At 38.2% G+C, this 15161-nt stretch overlaps 1 protein-coding gene across 3 annotated transcripts in view; it reads left to right on the forward strand.

Annotated features, from left to right (window-relative positions):
* grik1a (glutamate receptor, ionotropic, kainate 1a) overlaps window positions 1-11041 on the forward strand; it is a gene marked incomplete at both ends in the record, with an annotated part of 38555 nt that extends 27514 nt beyond the window's left edge. Inside the window, 2 exons of one of the 3 annotated variants that reach the window (XM_083927593.1) lie at window positions 6382-6632; window positions 10829-11041. In XM_083927593.1, the coding sequence (XP_083783719.1) occupies window positions 6382-6632; window positions 10829-11041 (464 nt within the window). Of the gene's footprint in view, window positions 1-6381; window positions 6633-8034; window positions 8161-10828 lie in introns of those variants that run through there. The other 2 variants (XM_083927591.1, XM_083927592.1) reach the window with 2 other exon arrangements.
* Between the last annotated feature and the right edge of the window lie 4120 nt (window positions 11042-15161).

Genomic DNA, 15161 nt, shown 5'->3' on the forward strand with positions numbered 1-15161 from the left:
ATCGCCACTAATGACTATGCTGCTTTCCCTTGTAATCGGAAATCGGGAGCTTCCAACTTCTGAGTCAGGCTTGTCGTAAGGGCAGAAATGTTATTGGAACATGTGTGTGTATGGATTTAAGAGGGTAACATATAGGGGATGAACTGGAAGTAGAGAGGTGAATGTATGTCGATAAAGTTTACAAAAGAGCAAAAATAGTCAACACCATGAATGTGACAAGATGGAGTGCTCTGAAAGAACAGGCTCACATGCAATTACATCTTACTGCCAAAGAGGCAACTAGAAACAATGTAGCTCAATTCTTACGGAGTACATCTTTAAATACTCCCTACCATTGTCACTTTTGATATTAGGACATTTTACAGCGCTGCGGTAGAGCAGTTAAGAACAACGCAAATGGGTGATCCAGTTTACTGATGGAATAGATGATAAACAGCCTACTGAGTCATCTAGGATTTAGAGTAGGGCCATACTGTCCCATATCTATGGTAGTGATAAGCAACTGATAACTCATTCAATTATCTGATAATGGCCAAATCGGCTGGTAATGGTCATTTTCAAGAAACTCCCCAAATACTGAAAATGTCTTGCTGCAGACAGTTATTGACCTTGCTCTTTGTGGGAGTCTTTTGTTGGAGTCGTCCTTGTAACTTCAACACAGTGAGACTCATTTATGAGTGCATAAACTTTCTGGCATTCATTGCTTGTCCCCTGTTGAAGACTGCATATATTTAGCCTCCAAGTTAGTTAAAACAGGCCATGGATAAATATATACACAAATCACATTCCTGCATACTCCTGACAATACTAAAATGCACTGAAGGCCTTCTGTTGGTAGAATAGAATTCTGATAGGACCTCTGCAAATGGAGGCTTTGTACTGTAGATACAAACTTCAATGCATTTGCAATTCACGTACAGAGCTGATATCCTGTAACATCAACATGCAAATGAGCTTCCATCCAAAAGCTCTGCCAGTTGTTCACTGCAAATGTTGATGTAAGGTTTCTGGCCAGTTTGCTGGATTGAGAACGTCAACTAGAAGCAAGTCAAACTGCTGGACCATGCCCACAGTCAATGTTAACTTAAGCAGTGCTTAACATCTTGTGTTTCTCTTGTGTTTTCATGTTTCCTCTAGATATGTTAAGATATATTTTTTTAAGCTGGGGTAGGTTTTCTGAGCACAACTCTTCTTCACCAAGAACATTCTCCACACTTGCTTAAGGTGCAGGCCATACATATAAATGTATCAGCACGGCAATGGAAATTATGAGGGGGGTCCACCCATCTACTCATCTATTTCTGTAATTTCAGTCAATGTACAGTATATGATAGTTGTATGCTCTTTATTGATACAGATCCATTATTATCTCTTTTATCAACTCTATTCTTTGGTAAAATAAATGAAAAAAAAGGAAATAATCATAGAGGGGATTACTCATGCAATATACGATAGAGGGAGATGCAGTGTAAAAGTGTAAGAAGTGCAATTATGAATGAAATCATAAACAAAGTAAATGTAACAATAGCCAAAGTTCAAAGGTTGCATGGCACTTCTCTCAGCAGCAGAGGGAGGAGTTGTACTGATGGCCACAGCAACACATGCTAAGGTTGAATCTACAAAGTCTCCACTCTAGAGCCTAAACCCTGAACCCTCACAGACTTAACTGACATCACCTGGAAAGTGGTGGAGTGTGGGAGGCAACAAGGGCTCTAAATGCAATGAAAAGGAATGGGACAGCACTTTTAGAGACATAACACGTTACCTTGACAACTCTAAAACATTGTGTACAAGACATTTTATTTGACCTTTTTTACAGCCAAGAAACAACTTGACTGCCTTCAAGGCTCTTAACAGCGAATGTATATATATATATATATATATATATATATATATACATATCAAAAAAGCAGCAAAAAAAGCAGCAAAATCAAAGGAAAAGGTTAATCACTAATCAAGATGTGTTACCATTCTTCTAAGTTTAATGTGTACAATCTTTAATCTTTAATGTAGCGTTGTTTTTGGCGGCCTGTTTTACTTTTAATTTTAGTCTAGTCTTTGAGTCGAGCTGTCATTTTAGTTTTTATTAGTTTTAGTAAAGTTTCAGTCAACTAAAAGTCTGAGCATTTTAGTCTTATTTTTGTCTAGTTTTATGACATTTCAGTCTAGTTTTAGTCAAAGAAAATTGTTTATTAGTCTTTTTTTAGTAATGCAATCATATTTAATAAATATAATAAAAGTACCTAGTAGTATTGACAAAACCAACATTTTCTTTTAGCCAAACCCATGCAAATATATTTAGTTTACATGCATGTACAGGTCTAGAATAAGTCATTCAAAGGCATGTTGATGCCAAATTCAGTTCAGTGTGATTGCTATGTGAATAACAAAACTAGTGAAAGTATTTGGCCAACAAGGGATGCTTAGTGCTCTTATTGAGTGAGTCAGTCAGAAAGGACCTAAAAACCCACTTTACACTCTCACACACGTTAGCCCACGTTACACTCTCTCACAAACAAATATACATAGTCTGCACACGCTAGTCACACACATTTGTCTCGTTCTCAGCTCCATTGGCTAACGTCTAAAGCTAGTGTTAAAATTCGATAAATTAACCGTAGCCTCATGAGTTGGCATGTCGCATGAGCTTTTTAAAACAGAAAGTATTGTTACGTTAATGTCTTGTCTTTAATTATGGAATGCCATGAGATGTCTCTTAAGATTTGTGGTGTTTTTTCCTGTGATTTTGTGGCCGCATTTCTCCCCATCTTTTTCCACAACACATTCCGTTTTCTTTTCCACGTCTATGTAATGAAAGTGTTTCTTCTTTTTCTCCCAAAGAGGACCCCCGGCTGGCTCTCGGTGTCAGACTTTGTTCTTATTTTTCTTTTTTAGTTGTCATTAATGCTAACCCACAGCAACTGCATCTTTTGAATCTAAATAATGCCGCGTGTGGGGATTGAGGAAGTGACGTCGCCCAGACGCGAGACACAGGAAACAGAAAAACTGCAAAATAATAATAATAATAATAATAACGTGACTAAACAAGATGAAACAACGTTATTTCGCCTCGTTTTGGCCAACGAAAATGAAGAGACATTTAAGCATAGTTTTTTTTGTAAACCACATTTAGTCTCGTTTTTATTCGTCAACAACATGCATTATATATTAAGTCTAGTTTCCCTCACTTGATAAAGGTTCGTTAACGACAATATATTTCATTGACGAAAGCAACACTACCTTAATGTTGATGTAACATTTCCTTATTTCTGCAGATTTTGCCTTAGGGTATTACCCACAATTCATAGCATTGTGACATTAAAACACAGGTTTAACGGGGGAAGCCCTGAAACACAAAAAGGAGGATGGGTGGGAATGGCTGTTCAGTCTGGCATATTAAATTTACACAGAAAGAGAATATCCTTTAAAGAGCCTGGTACATTCAAATCTTACTTGGATGTAAGGCAGGTAAAAATAGGACAAATAAAAAATCTCAAATCTATAATTGAACATTACATGTTTTGGCGCTGTCACAGTAACATGATATGTTATTCAAAATGCTGTCCGATTCCTATTTATACCTTTATGAGCCCTTGCAGCCCATTGCATTCAACCCCATACCAGGTGATGTCAGTTAAGTCTGTGAAGGTTCAGGGTTTAGGTTTAAGGATGGAGATTGAGATTGGGCCTAAGAGACTTCCTGTAGGATTCACGCAGAAGGAATGATGGCATGCAGGGGGTGAGAGGCATTGGCAGTTATCTGGCGCACGTCCACCAGAGACTCACACCAGCAAGCCAACCATCTGATGAGCTTGTTGATTCTAGGGTTGTCGGCTTTTGTGGAGTGTGTGTGTGTGTGTGGTGTGTAATCCAACTGTTTCAGAGGTTAACAGTGGCTTTGAGCTTTCTGCAGGATGCTGCCCCTGAGAGTAACTGCTTCCTTAGATACTTGGCTGTTAAAGCAGTTCTTACCTTTCTTGGATTAGAGCACTCAGCACTTCCTTCCAAGTCCCAACCTCTTCCCCCTGCCTGACCTCTGACGCTCCCTCCGTCTCTGACACGTGCATTGAGAGAAATGCTGCTTTCAAGTCCGAAGTTTCGGACTTCCAACCAGGCAAATTGGACTGGAATGCCTGTCAAAGTGGAACCTCCTGTTATCGAATTTGGGCACTTGAATGCAGCATGAGCAGTGCAAGTGAAACAGAGTGACAGATTACCAACAGGACACTTGGCAAATTATTTTATCAGTCAGACTTTTATCAGAAAAGAGAATTGAATATTTATGAGTTTCTTACACCATAATCTGGTGGATTTCTTTTACATTTTTAAGATTACAAAAGAAAAGAAAATAAAAATGTAAAAATGCCAGAAAGGTAATATGCTTTAAATCAACTTTCCATGATCAGAAAGTCTTTTACCCTAAAGGCGTAGTTAAACAATTGTCCACTTCAAGTGAAAAAAAGTTTAACAATAGGCACAGATTTTTTTTAAACCTGGCACATTAAAGGTGGGAAATGTATTCTTTAACCACATTCATCTTTTTTCATTCCTTATTTTTTCTGCCAAGAGAGAGAAAGATAAAGAATAGTGATATTCAGTTTTTCAGTTTCATTACATTTTTGGCATGATGTGCTTTCCTTTGACTGTCACTATGGGTTTTCTAAGTTGTACTTATTGGTTTTATTATGTTTGCTTTCTCACAATGATTCATCTTGTCCAACATTGTGTTTTAGACCAAACACGTAATTCAAAGAGAAAAAAAAGCCATACTGTATGCAGAGGTGCACAACTGATCATTTAAGGCTGAGGTGAAAAGTTGGTTGAGTTGTTGGCTGCTCTCACTCTGAACATTACTATGTAGGATGTAATGAGAGTGAAGAGTATCTAAAGCAGATGGCAAATGACCAGATTCTCCTCAGAATGTTAAGTTGTCACCCTTGTAGGGGGCAGTGGAGTTGTTCATCCACTCCAGCTTGATGTTATGCTGCAGGTGCTTAAGCCAACATGAGTCGGCCTCTTCCCTGCTGGTGTAAGCTACAAGAAGCAGCAAGCTTGATCTGAAGGCAGAGTTTTGAAGGTTGAACAAGAAGTGGGACTGTGATGCAACTGGTGCATATTGTGGCTAACTTGGATGACTTTTAATCCAGTCAATGAGTGTAGTGCAAAGCAGGAAAATCATCCTCCAACCCAACATCTAGGTGGTACGCAAAGTACAGTGGATCCAGTGATGGCTTTACTTTCCCCCTCCAATCAACCCATAACTGTTTTACTTGTTTGGTGTGTTTGGCAGGATGTTTTCAACACAGCCTTTGTACAAGTTCAGGTTAAAGCTTAACAACTGGCCAATGCCGGGCCATGTAGATGCAGCCGTGCCTGGCATGAGCTGCACTGAGCTGACAACTGAGTCTATTCTGATTCTTCTCTGATAAACAGGCTTTAATGTCCCAGGTGTTTCAGGCCCTAGAGCGTCGTTGAAGGATAGTGAAGTGGAATGATGATGGAATTGGGGGCAGAAGCCTCCTTATCAAACCTATTAAAAGTGGTTTAATCAAATTAATTTAACCCTTGTATTGTATTCAGGTCAAATTGACCAGTTTCAAGTTTTTACAAGAAGAAAAAGGGTACAAGTATAATTTTCTTTCCACCTGAAACTCAGTGGTCTTTGCTTATTTTTCACGTGATGAACATGTACAGACAAAGTAGATGCACACATGCTACTTTACCTCACACATTTACATCCTTCATATGGTCTTCGGGTCAGTTTGACCTGAATACACAGAGACACTCAGAGAAATGCCCACACAGACATACATAAACACACTCAGTCATGCACACACACTCACACACAAAAAACAGATCACACTTCAATTATTAATTGTGTTCTAGTAGAGACTGTTTGAAATGATTAAACATATATCTTATCTCCATTGTTTTAAATTGAGATAAAGACAATATATGTTAATGGTTTATGAAGTAAAATTTCAGATTTGTTTTTAAAGCTATACATATGCTCCAGGTCAATTTGACCTGAGGGATACCAGAGGGTCCCAAAAGTGAAGACCATGCAAGGGTTAAATAAGTGGCAGTCAGCTGATATCTCATCTGCTTGTAGCCGGTGATGTTACTTGAAATGCATTTTGAATAATGAAAAGTATTAAAATGCAAATTGGATTTTTTTCACTCTCAAAATACATGTATATTATTTTATCTTCTGGCAAATGTTTGAATGTCACAGAAGAAAGTGATTATGGTTCACTAAAACACTGTAAACAAAGTTAAGAGAGGTGCCTCAGCAGGGCTGCCATGCCTAATAATTGGGCATTTAAAGGTATTTATAAATGCGCTGCCAGTACATAATGTCTGTCCGTATACCTCCTCCAGGTTCTCCATACAGGGATAAAGTCACAATTGCCATCCTTCAGCTGCAGGAGGAAGGGAAGCTGCACATGATGAAAGAGAAGTGGTGGAGAGGGAACGGCTGTCCAGAGGAGGACAACAAGGAAGCCAATGCTCTGGGTGTGGAAAACATTGGCGGTATCTTCATCGTCCTGGCTGCTGGTCTTGTTCTCTCTGTGTTCGTGGCTATTGGAGAGTTCATCTACAAGGCTCGCAGGAACGCAGACATAGAGGAGGTGAGCGAGTGTGAGGAACTGCTGTTCTTCTACTGAGGGATGATAACAATTGACCAGATTAAAAAGGTTACATTTATTGTTGAAAAAAGGATTTGGTTTAATTGAAGGTTATTTAAAATCACTAGTATGGAAGTAAATCTGCTCCCACTACCACTGGTCCCCAGACCGACATTCTGCTGCTCAAGGAAAAGTTCAGTTGGACTGACTTCAATTTCCCTTTGAATCAGAAACTAACCAGTGTAGCACAAAAGCATGGAGGATCATATATTATGACCTTTATACATCCATAGCTTGTGGTGGAATTAGCCAACTAGCAGCCACTCTCTGTGAGAAGTGTCTAGAATCGATTGCTCTTCCTTGGTTTCCTGGATGTCAACACTGAATATTATACACTGAATTTTGCAGCTGAATTTGGCCCTAATTAATTTTTTAATACTGAATTTTTAAGCCTTGAATTTTTCAACCTTGAATTTTTTGACCTTGTATTATTTAACCTTGAATTTAAGAACATTGAAAAATAAAGTTAAATTCAGAGTCAAAATATTCAGTATTTTCAATGCATAAATATTCAGTGCTAGAAATTAAATTGCTTTTTGAATTCAAAATACGATGGCACAGATTTACTTCCATACACTAGTATGTATGCAAATGTATTCCCAGACACGAAGATAATGTTTGGACAAGTTTTTATTTGTCAGCTTTTAATTAATATGGAAGTGCTTATTAGATGTTGTTTGCTCAATCCAAATTAATTTACTCAAAATCCTATTTGCACTCACTGAACAAGAAAGTAAAGTAGTAGATGGATTCACAGCTTCAGTGTCAGTGTCTGGCAGTCCTACAGAGTAAACAGTGGGTTGAACTTTCATGTTTTTTTAGTTACATATTCTCTGTTTGTACAACTGTTAAATTAAAATGACTCATTATTAGTCTCATTAAACAGTAGCATGGGTTATATCTGCTTATGAGAACAAGAAAACCCCTTTCAATATCATAAGCTATGAAAGAGAGTGATAGAATAGAATAGACATCTTTATTTCCACTTGCGTCACCGAGGTACAGACATTTAAAAACCCCCTCTGCCACAGGTTAGAAACAGAATACATGAGATAAAAACAATAAATAGGTCGTAAGCGGGCCAACCAGTTGGAATGAAAGTGCTAAAATATTAACTATTAATACATAATGAAAGGACATAATAAAAAAGCAGAAGCAGTCACTACAAGATGACAGATCTGTTAAAGATACCCTTCACATGATTAGTTTCTTTGCTTTGCCTTGCTTCTTTGTCTTATTTGCTGTTTATTTTCTTTGTTACATTTTTCTTTTAGTTTTACATGTCTGTGTTGACCTCTTTTGTGTTTTCTCCTCCATTCTTTTTTTCTATGCATGCTTTCGTCAGGCCTTCTGTTTCTTTTATGGGGTTCAGTCCCGTCAATTCCAGCGGCGTGGCTCCACCTCCTCCTCTGGCACCTCCTTATCTACTGATCTGGAGAGCGGCAGGCTACTGGGGGATGACACAGAGTAGCCATGGCAGCACATTTACAACACATGTACACTAGATGATAGGTTTGTAACTAGGTGTCCTTCTCTCTGCCCCCTGCTGAAAATACCCCAGTATATCTGCACCTGTGTCAGCCAATCCCAATTACCATTTAACCTCCAATACCTGAACCACGTGTTCACACTAACTACTATGTCCTTTTTTACAATGGGTTGTACTGGTTTCAACTAGAATATTCTTCTCAAATGTATTCCTTTTGTCCAAAGGTCAATTCTAAATTATGACAACATTTGATAAGATTACTGTGTGGTTTTATACTGTATTAGTGGGTAGAGTTAAGTTAATTGACTAGGAACTAACATGTTTATTTCATGAAGAGAATACTTCTCATTTACATGCAAGCACAATTGCTTAAAAAGTAACCATTCCCTCATATTTTTATGCTTTTGTCATAAATCAAATTACAAATTAAAGCTTAAAAATAAAGACCCTCAATAGGAAAAACACACAGGACATCTGGATGGTTTTTTTTAAGTTACAAGTTATTATATGAAATGTGTGAGTCATCAGTTTGGGTCCTTTTAAGGACCCACGCATTTATTCAAATTCAGAACAGTTTTTAAAAATGTGACATTTAAGTTAATATAAACGGTGCAGCGCTCCGCATTGCTGCCTTTTTCTGCTTTCTCGCTTGTTAAGTCGCCTTCCGACGTTAAGTGAAGTTTTGCTTCATACAGTGAGTCTCAGTAGGCATTTGTGTATACTTAAGAGGCCGACTCCAAATTCCTTTTGGGAAATCAAAAGATAGGAAAGTTATTTGAATATTTTCCTCCTCATTAAGCTCCTTGTTAGACAGGTTTGGTTGGCTGAAATTTGGATAACAGTGATGGAACAACGTGTCGAGTTAAGATGTCCCCTGGCACAGATCCAAAGCCAAAAGTACATTTGTAATTTCATAAATAACTTGTGTTGACTGCAGGACATTTCATCTGAAGTAATGATGGATGGGATCACAGAGAGATACTGACTTTCAAGGTCTTTCCTGCCTTCCTGGACTGACCTTGTCATCTAGTTGCAAGATTAATTTTTCTTCAAAATGTATTGAAAAAAAGAAAAATATGAACCGCTACAAATGAGAATAATATATTTAAGACTAGGCCATTAAAGGGTGTAAAATCATCAGTGTATGTAAGATAATTACTGTATGTAAACTACTAGAAAAATAGATAAGATACCAGAATCAACAAGGATATTGGTCCCAGTTGTTGTGTCCACAGGTGAAAGTTACACTGAAACTGTTGTGAAAAGAACATTAAAGCAGAACACAACCTAAACTAAGAATTCCAATATGTTTTTTCCATGCCTACGGAAAGTTCAAGTTGTGAACATGAGCTACTCTCTCTAAAACAGAGAAACCAGAGACGTGAATGGTAGATGTACTTTCTAGTCTTCCAACCAAAGCACTTTAACACAAAATGCCACATTCACCCTTTCACACACATTCACACACTGATGGCAGAGGCTGCCATGCAGAGTGCCACCTGCTCATGTGTGTACCCATATACTTAGAATATCACACTGGGTGCTTTCAGTGTCATCTTGCCCAAATAATTGTTAAAAATGGAGCAGCTCCAAACTTTATACTTGATGGCATCAACAATTTAAGTTTAAGCACTCTAGTTTCTGGATTTGGTTGGAAACTTGTTTATGTGTACTAATAATTTTGGACTGTTTTAGACCATAGGACGACCACAAGAATTTTGTAAATGGGTGTATCTAAAGGGCACTTTAAATTGAAATTAAACTAATTTCAATTTCACACGTAATTTAGTTCATATTAGGTAAGCAAGTATGGATTATGTTTTATTGACAGTGTTCTGTCTTGTCCAAAAATAGATACATTTCAATTTGCTTCTTTAAGGTGTAAGGTTGATTCAGGTAGGATTTCTCCACTGTTACAGAGTGATTTTGGTATTCGTGGGAAACCCTGCAGGGAGCCAAATTTCCTTTGAGAAGTAAAAGCCTGAGGATGAAAGAAGAAGACCTTCTATGGTCGTTGAATGCAAAGACCACCAGATAAAAATGACTTTGTGCTGCGAATGATAATTTGCAGAATAAATTATGCGAGCACCCCCCTCCGTAAAGGCCAATAAACATGATCGAAGATTAATGAGTTCAATGTGGTGTATTATTCTGCAGAATCAAATAAGCCTCAGGCTTTTCGTTTCAGATGGCCCTATCTTTGATAATTTCACATAATTACCATATTATGAATTCATAGCTCCCTGCATTAGGATGTTGCACAGCAGACATTGTTCTTCATCTCTTGTCTGTGTAATTGGATTTCATGATGAGACATGTGGTTTTCAAGTCTTTTACAACTCTTTTGGAAAGATTTACATTTAATGTGTGTCTTGTTCATTTCTGGTGTTTGCCTGGTCAGACTTTAGAGCTGACTTGCAGTAATTGGCTGCCTGCTCACATTCAGCTGCAACCAAGCTATGGTAAAGCTAGATCAAATGCCATTGCCTCAGGTTTAATTAGTATAGCTTTCAATTAATGCTGAACAGTATACAATAATCCCCTAGTTGATCTGATGATTTTTTTTATGTTAGCTCATTCGCACAGTCTTTAAACTCATGGCCAAAGTTGATACAGGTCATAATGGCTTTATGGAAATATTCTTTATTAGTGTCTTAACCTAAGCCTTTCTTTCGTTCTCCCTTCTCTATGGCAGTGTGTGTCTTTTAGTGCCCTGATGGAGGAGTTGGGTATCGCCCTGCAGTGTTACAAAGGCATCCGGAGGAAGTCGCGACCCCACAGCGCAGCAAGGACAACTTGCATCCTCTGTCAACCCAAACATACCGCAAACAGGGAAGGAGCGAGACGAGACTCCAGCACGTGAGCCTCGGACTAAAAAAACTGATGGAACTCAGAGACAACCAGCTGCTTTATCGCTGTCCACTCCGCAGATTTGTTTGTGGGCCATCAAATGATAAAAAGTTGTTTCCTCAACACCCCTGTCTTTATGTGTCTGGATAATACAGTATACTGTAGATGTAGTTTAAGTCTAGGCCTTGTATCCACATTAATGTAAAAAGGTGATGTTTACGGGAATAAGAGCTCTCTCATAGTATACACCATTGCTGTTCCCTCATGGCTGTTGTTAACTGTTCTGAGCAGTTTGCAGAGTTGAATCTGCATGCTTTATAGATACTCCCATTGTGTAAATGTATGATAACTTCACTTATTTTCAGAGTAAAAAGATTTTTGCATTTTTTAAACCACTGACCGATGCTGTTTTTGTTTATGCTTGGCATACATAAGCGTGTTTCTTTGTGTGCCTACTGGCAGGCAGCAGTGTTGCTTTGGAGCTGATTGCCGGCCAGCGAAGTAGAGATAAGGACCTCTAAGGAAAGTCAGGAACACACCTGCTGTTTTATACCCTTCAAGCGCCAAAATCATAGACAGCAACCCCTCCTCCTCCTCAAAACACAGACACACACAGCCTTACAAATTAGAGGTGATCCTGAAATATTACTGTCTGCGCAGCATCAGAGAAAGAAAAGTACAAGGAGAAGGAAAGGAAATAATGAGAAGCCGTTTTTTTAAATGCATGAAATTGTCAGGAGGTCAAAGACAATTTCCTTGTTCCTCTGGAGTAACAGTCTTGTTTTTCAATAAGTCCTTTTTTTCTGTTTGCAGCTGTCATATTTGAAAGCCTGAGGGGATATCTTGTCTCCCAGCAGTGACAGTGGATCGCAATGGATGAGTGGAGTTAAAATAGTGAAAGGTTTATTTTAAAGGTTGAAATTCCATCAGATTTAAGGTGCATTCTAATTTATAATGAGATTATGATCCATAGACAGAATTATTAACCTAAAACCTTTATTTTGAAAGAACAAGTTATCCAAAAGTTCCTTTATGAAACATTCACCATAGATACAATTTTAAGACAATATTATTTGACTAATTTACAAATTAAATTTGTCTTTACAGTACTTGCACATCAAAAATCGATCATCACAAACAGAATGAGGAACAAATATTCTCAGCAGCTGCAGCACCATTACCCCTCTGCAGCATGAACACAGAGAGACTCAATTAATATTTTCATTGCCATGGATTAATGTTTTCATTGACATCTTCCTCATTTCCACTGAGTTAAACGCTACATTAAGAGCGCCCCTATATCATCAGCGTTGTTTCTGGTCTTTGCAGTTGACTTCATGGTAAAATAAATGAATCGGAGAAGAATAAGAGTTCACTCATGCTCTTTGTCTCCCTGCCACCACCTTCCCAACCCTTTTTATCTCTTATCTCGATCAGCATCTACTTCATGTCCTTCCTGTACCTTTTTAGTCTGGCTGTGCACCTACCTTGCACTCTCTCAGCGGACTTCTTACTATGTGTTCTTTTTGAAAAGCCTGTTGAAGCCAGCAATTCAGTAATTCTGCCATTTTTGGAATACTAATCAGTTAAATTAGACGGAAGAATACACGCACAAACAATTATACTGACACTGTCAACATGACAAATCAAAATAAAATCTGTAACTAACTGTAGAGGGAAATAAAACAAGTAATGTTAACGGACACCGTAAGTATTGAATCTTAATACAATTCATGATCAAAAATGTCTAGACTTTTAAACTGACCTAGCATTTACCAGCTAATGCAGTGACATTTCAAACAGGAAAGAGCAACACAATATAAATACTTTATAAATGACTGGAGTCAGAGGTTTTGTTTTGACATTTCTGTCAGTGGGTATTGTGCACTGGTTTGTGTGCATCCTAAGAGAACTGGACCAAGCTTTTCTTAAGCTCTTCATGTAATGAGTTTTCTCTTTTTTGGTATTCAGATTAATTCTGGGATTGGGCTGAGTCCAATGTAATAGCGTTTGGTTGCCTGTAATCTCCTAACCCCATAATTCTTAATCAAAACCAAAGGCAGTATTTTTTTATTTATTTATCATTATCTAATCCATCATGAATGAGGCCATGGATTACAACTCTGGCCTTGGCATCCTACACGGCTGAGCAGGGCTTTCCTTCTTCTTACTAACCTAACATGACCTCACCTGAACAATGCTCTGCTGTTGGACAATGTTTCTGTCCTCACCTGTGTTTGTTTCACCCACAGGAACTATTATTCGTCTCAATGATCCTGAAACACAGACTTCAACCTTGGTGGCGTTCGGAGAGGTGAAAGAGAAATGGAGAGCAATAACAGGATAGTGGCATCTGTCTGTTGTTGCGGTCACTAAGAAGGTCAGAGATTATAATACATACTTCTATACCTCATGGACAGATGGAGAGGAAGAGATGGGGGGGTCCATAGAAATCAAGATGGAAAGGAAGTTCAAAGAGGCTGTTGACATTTTAAATCACCTTTACTGTGTACACTTGAAGGAAAAGTAAGCAAAGCACAGAAAAACATCAAAAGGTATACATTTAGAAAATTCACAGCTTTATAAAAAATACATTTTACACCAGGAAGCACTTGTACATTTATTCTGGCATTCTTCTCAATGTATCTTAAATGCCACATACAGTATAAAGTCTGGTTTATGTATCACTCCGGGAGCTCCTCAACTGTATATACAGAAAAGTACAGAACACTCAAATCTAAACTATGACTCCAGCGTGAAAGAGTAGCCTACGTTTGAGTGTGTCCCATCCATCACAATGAAATGAACAGTCTCTGGGGCTGATAAGGCAGGTCTCTGTCAACAGCCTGTCAATGAAGACAAACGAGGAGGAGGACTGTTGGAGGTGCAAAGAATCATTTATCTCTCTCTTTCTCTGTCTCTCTCTCTCTCGCTCTGTTTGTATCTCTGTGTCTTTCTTTCTCTCCTACTATCTGGCTGTACATAATTCAGGGGCAATGCTCTCATCTGCTGGTGTGCAGGTGAACTGGCCTCATGGATATAAAACTTCAGAATGTTGCAGTAAATCAGAACTTGAGGAAATCCTGAACAGTAATCACAGGGTTTATTATTTGTCTTTAAGACCCATCTTTAAGGGCTTAAGGTCAGTTTAGCATTAGTATTACGATGGTTAGGCCTATAATAAATTCCTGGCATGCACATTCAGCCTATAAACAGACCAGATGGAGAGCAGAATGTGATGCCCTTTACTCAAGTTTCAAGTTGAGATTAAATATAAGTTGTTTCTTTTCAGCAACTCTAGACTCTTGAGATCAAATGCAAATCATTGCTGCTGTGTGAAAACAATAATGTGGTGACGTTTTAAAAACCCCTTCCTATCATGCAGCTCAATAGTGTGTTTTTTTATCCTGCCCAGTTAAACTGTAACTTTCTATGAAAAAATGTTTTTTTTAGAAGCCACTAGCAGCACATAAGAAGCAGCAGGTGATGAGGTACGTTACTTGTACTTCTCATAGAGCTGTCAGGATATAGAGACAATTTCAGCAAATTGGAAAACAAAATTAAAAACCATAGTTTTCATAGATTAATGGTACAGTATGGACTTCAGATTTAATGCCCAACCTATCAACAACCACACCGACAGGTGTTAAAATAGGTTTTTTATTCAGTCTGACATCACAAGGTACTTTTTCGTCCCAGACTTTAGAACCACAGGCACAGCCTTAATAATGCAACGCTTTTTCACAGGCTGAGTAGGCTACTTCATGTGTTGAATAAACTGACCCTTTGTGTAAATTTGGAGTGTCGCTTTAAGTGTTTAATGTAACCTAAGACTCCAGTATTGCAAGAAATTCCTCTATAAAAAGAAGCCTACAACAACTGCTTTTAATTTGCACTCCATAAGATTTCAGATACCTTGTTTCTAGCAGCCTCTCTAGCAGCAAGGCGGTTATGTGTAATTGCAGGAGAGCCTTTTCTTCAGAGCTCTCCATCTCCTCACGTCCATGGTCACTGTGTGGTGACTTTTTTTTTTTTTTTTTTTGCTCTTTTGCTAACTTTCTTGAAACACCTTCACTTTTCTAGTTCCATTCAGTTCACTATATGTTACCCTCTTAATCCATACACACACAGAC

This window comes from Echiichthys vipera (assembly GCF_963691815.1).
Source record: "Echiichthys vipera genome assembly, chromosome: 14".
NCBI lineage: Eukaryota > Metazoa > Chordata > Actinopteri > Perciformes > Trachinidae > Echiichthys > Echiichthys vipera.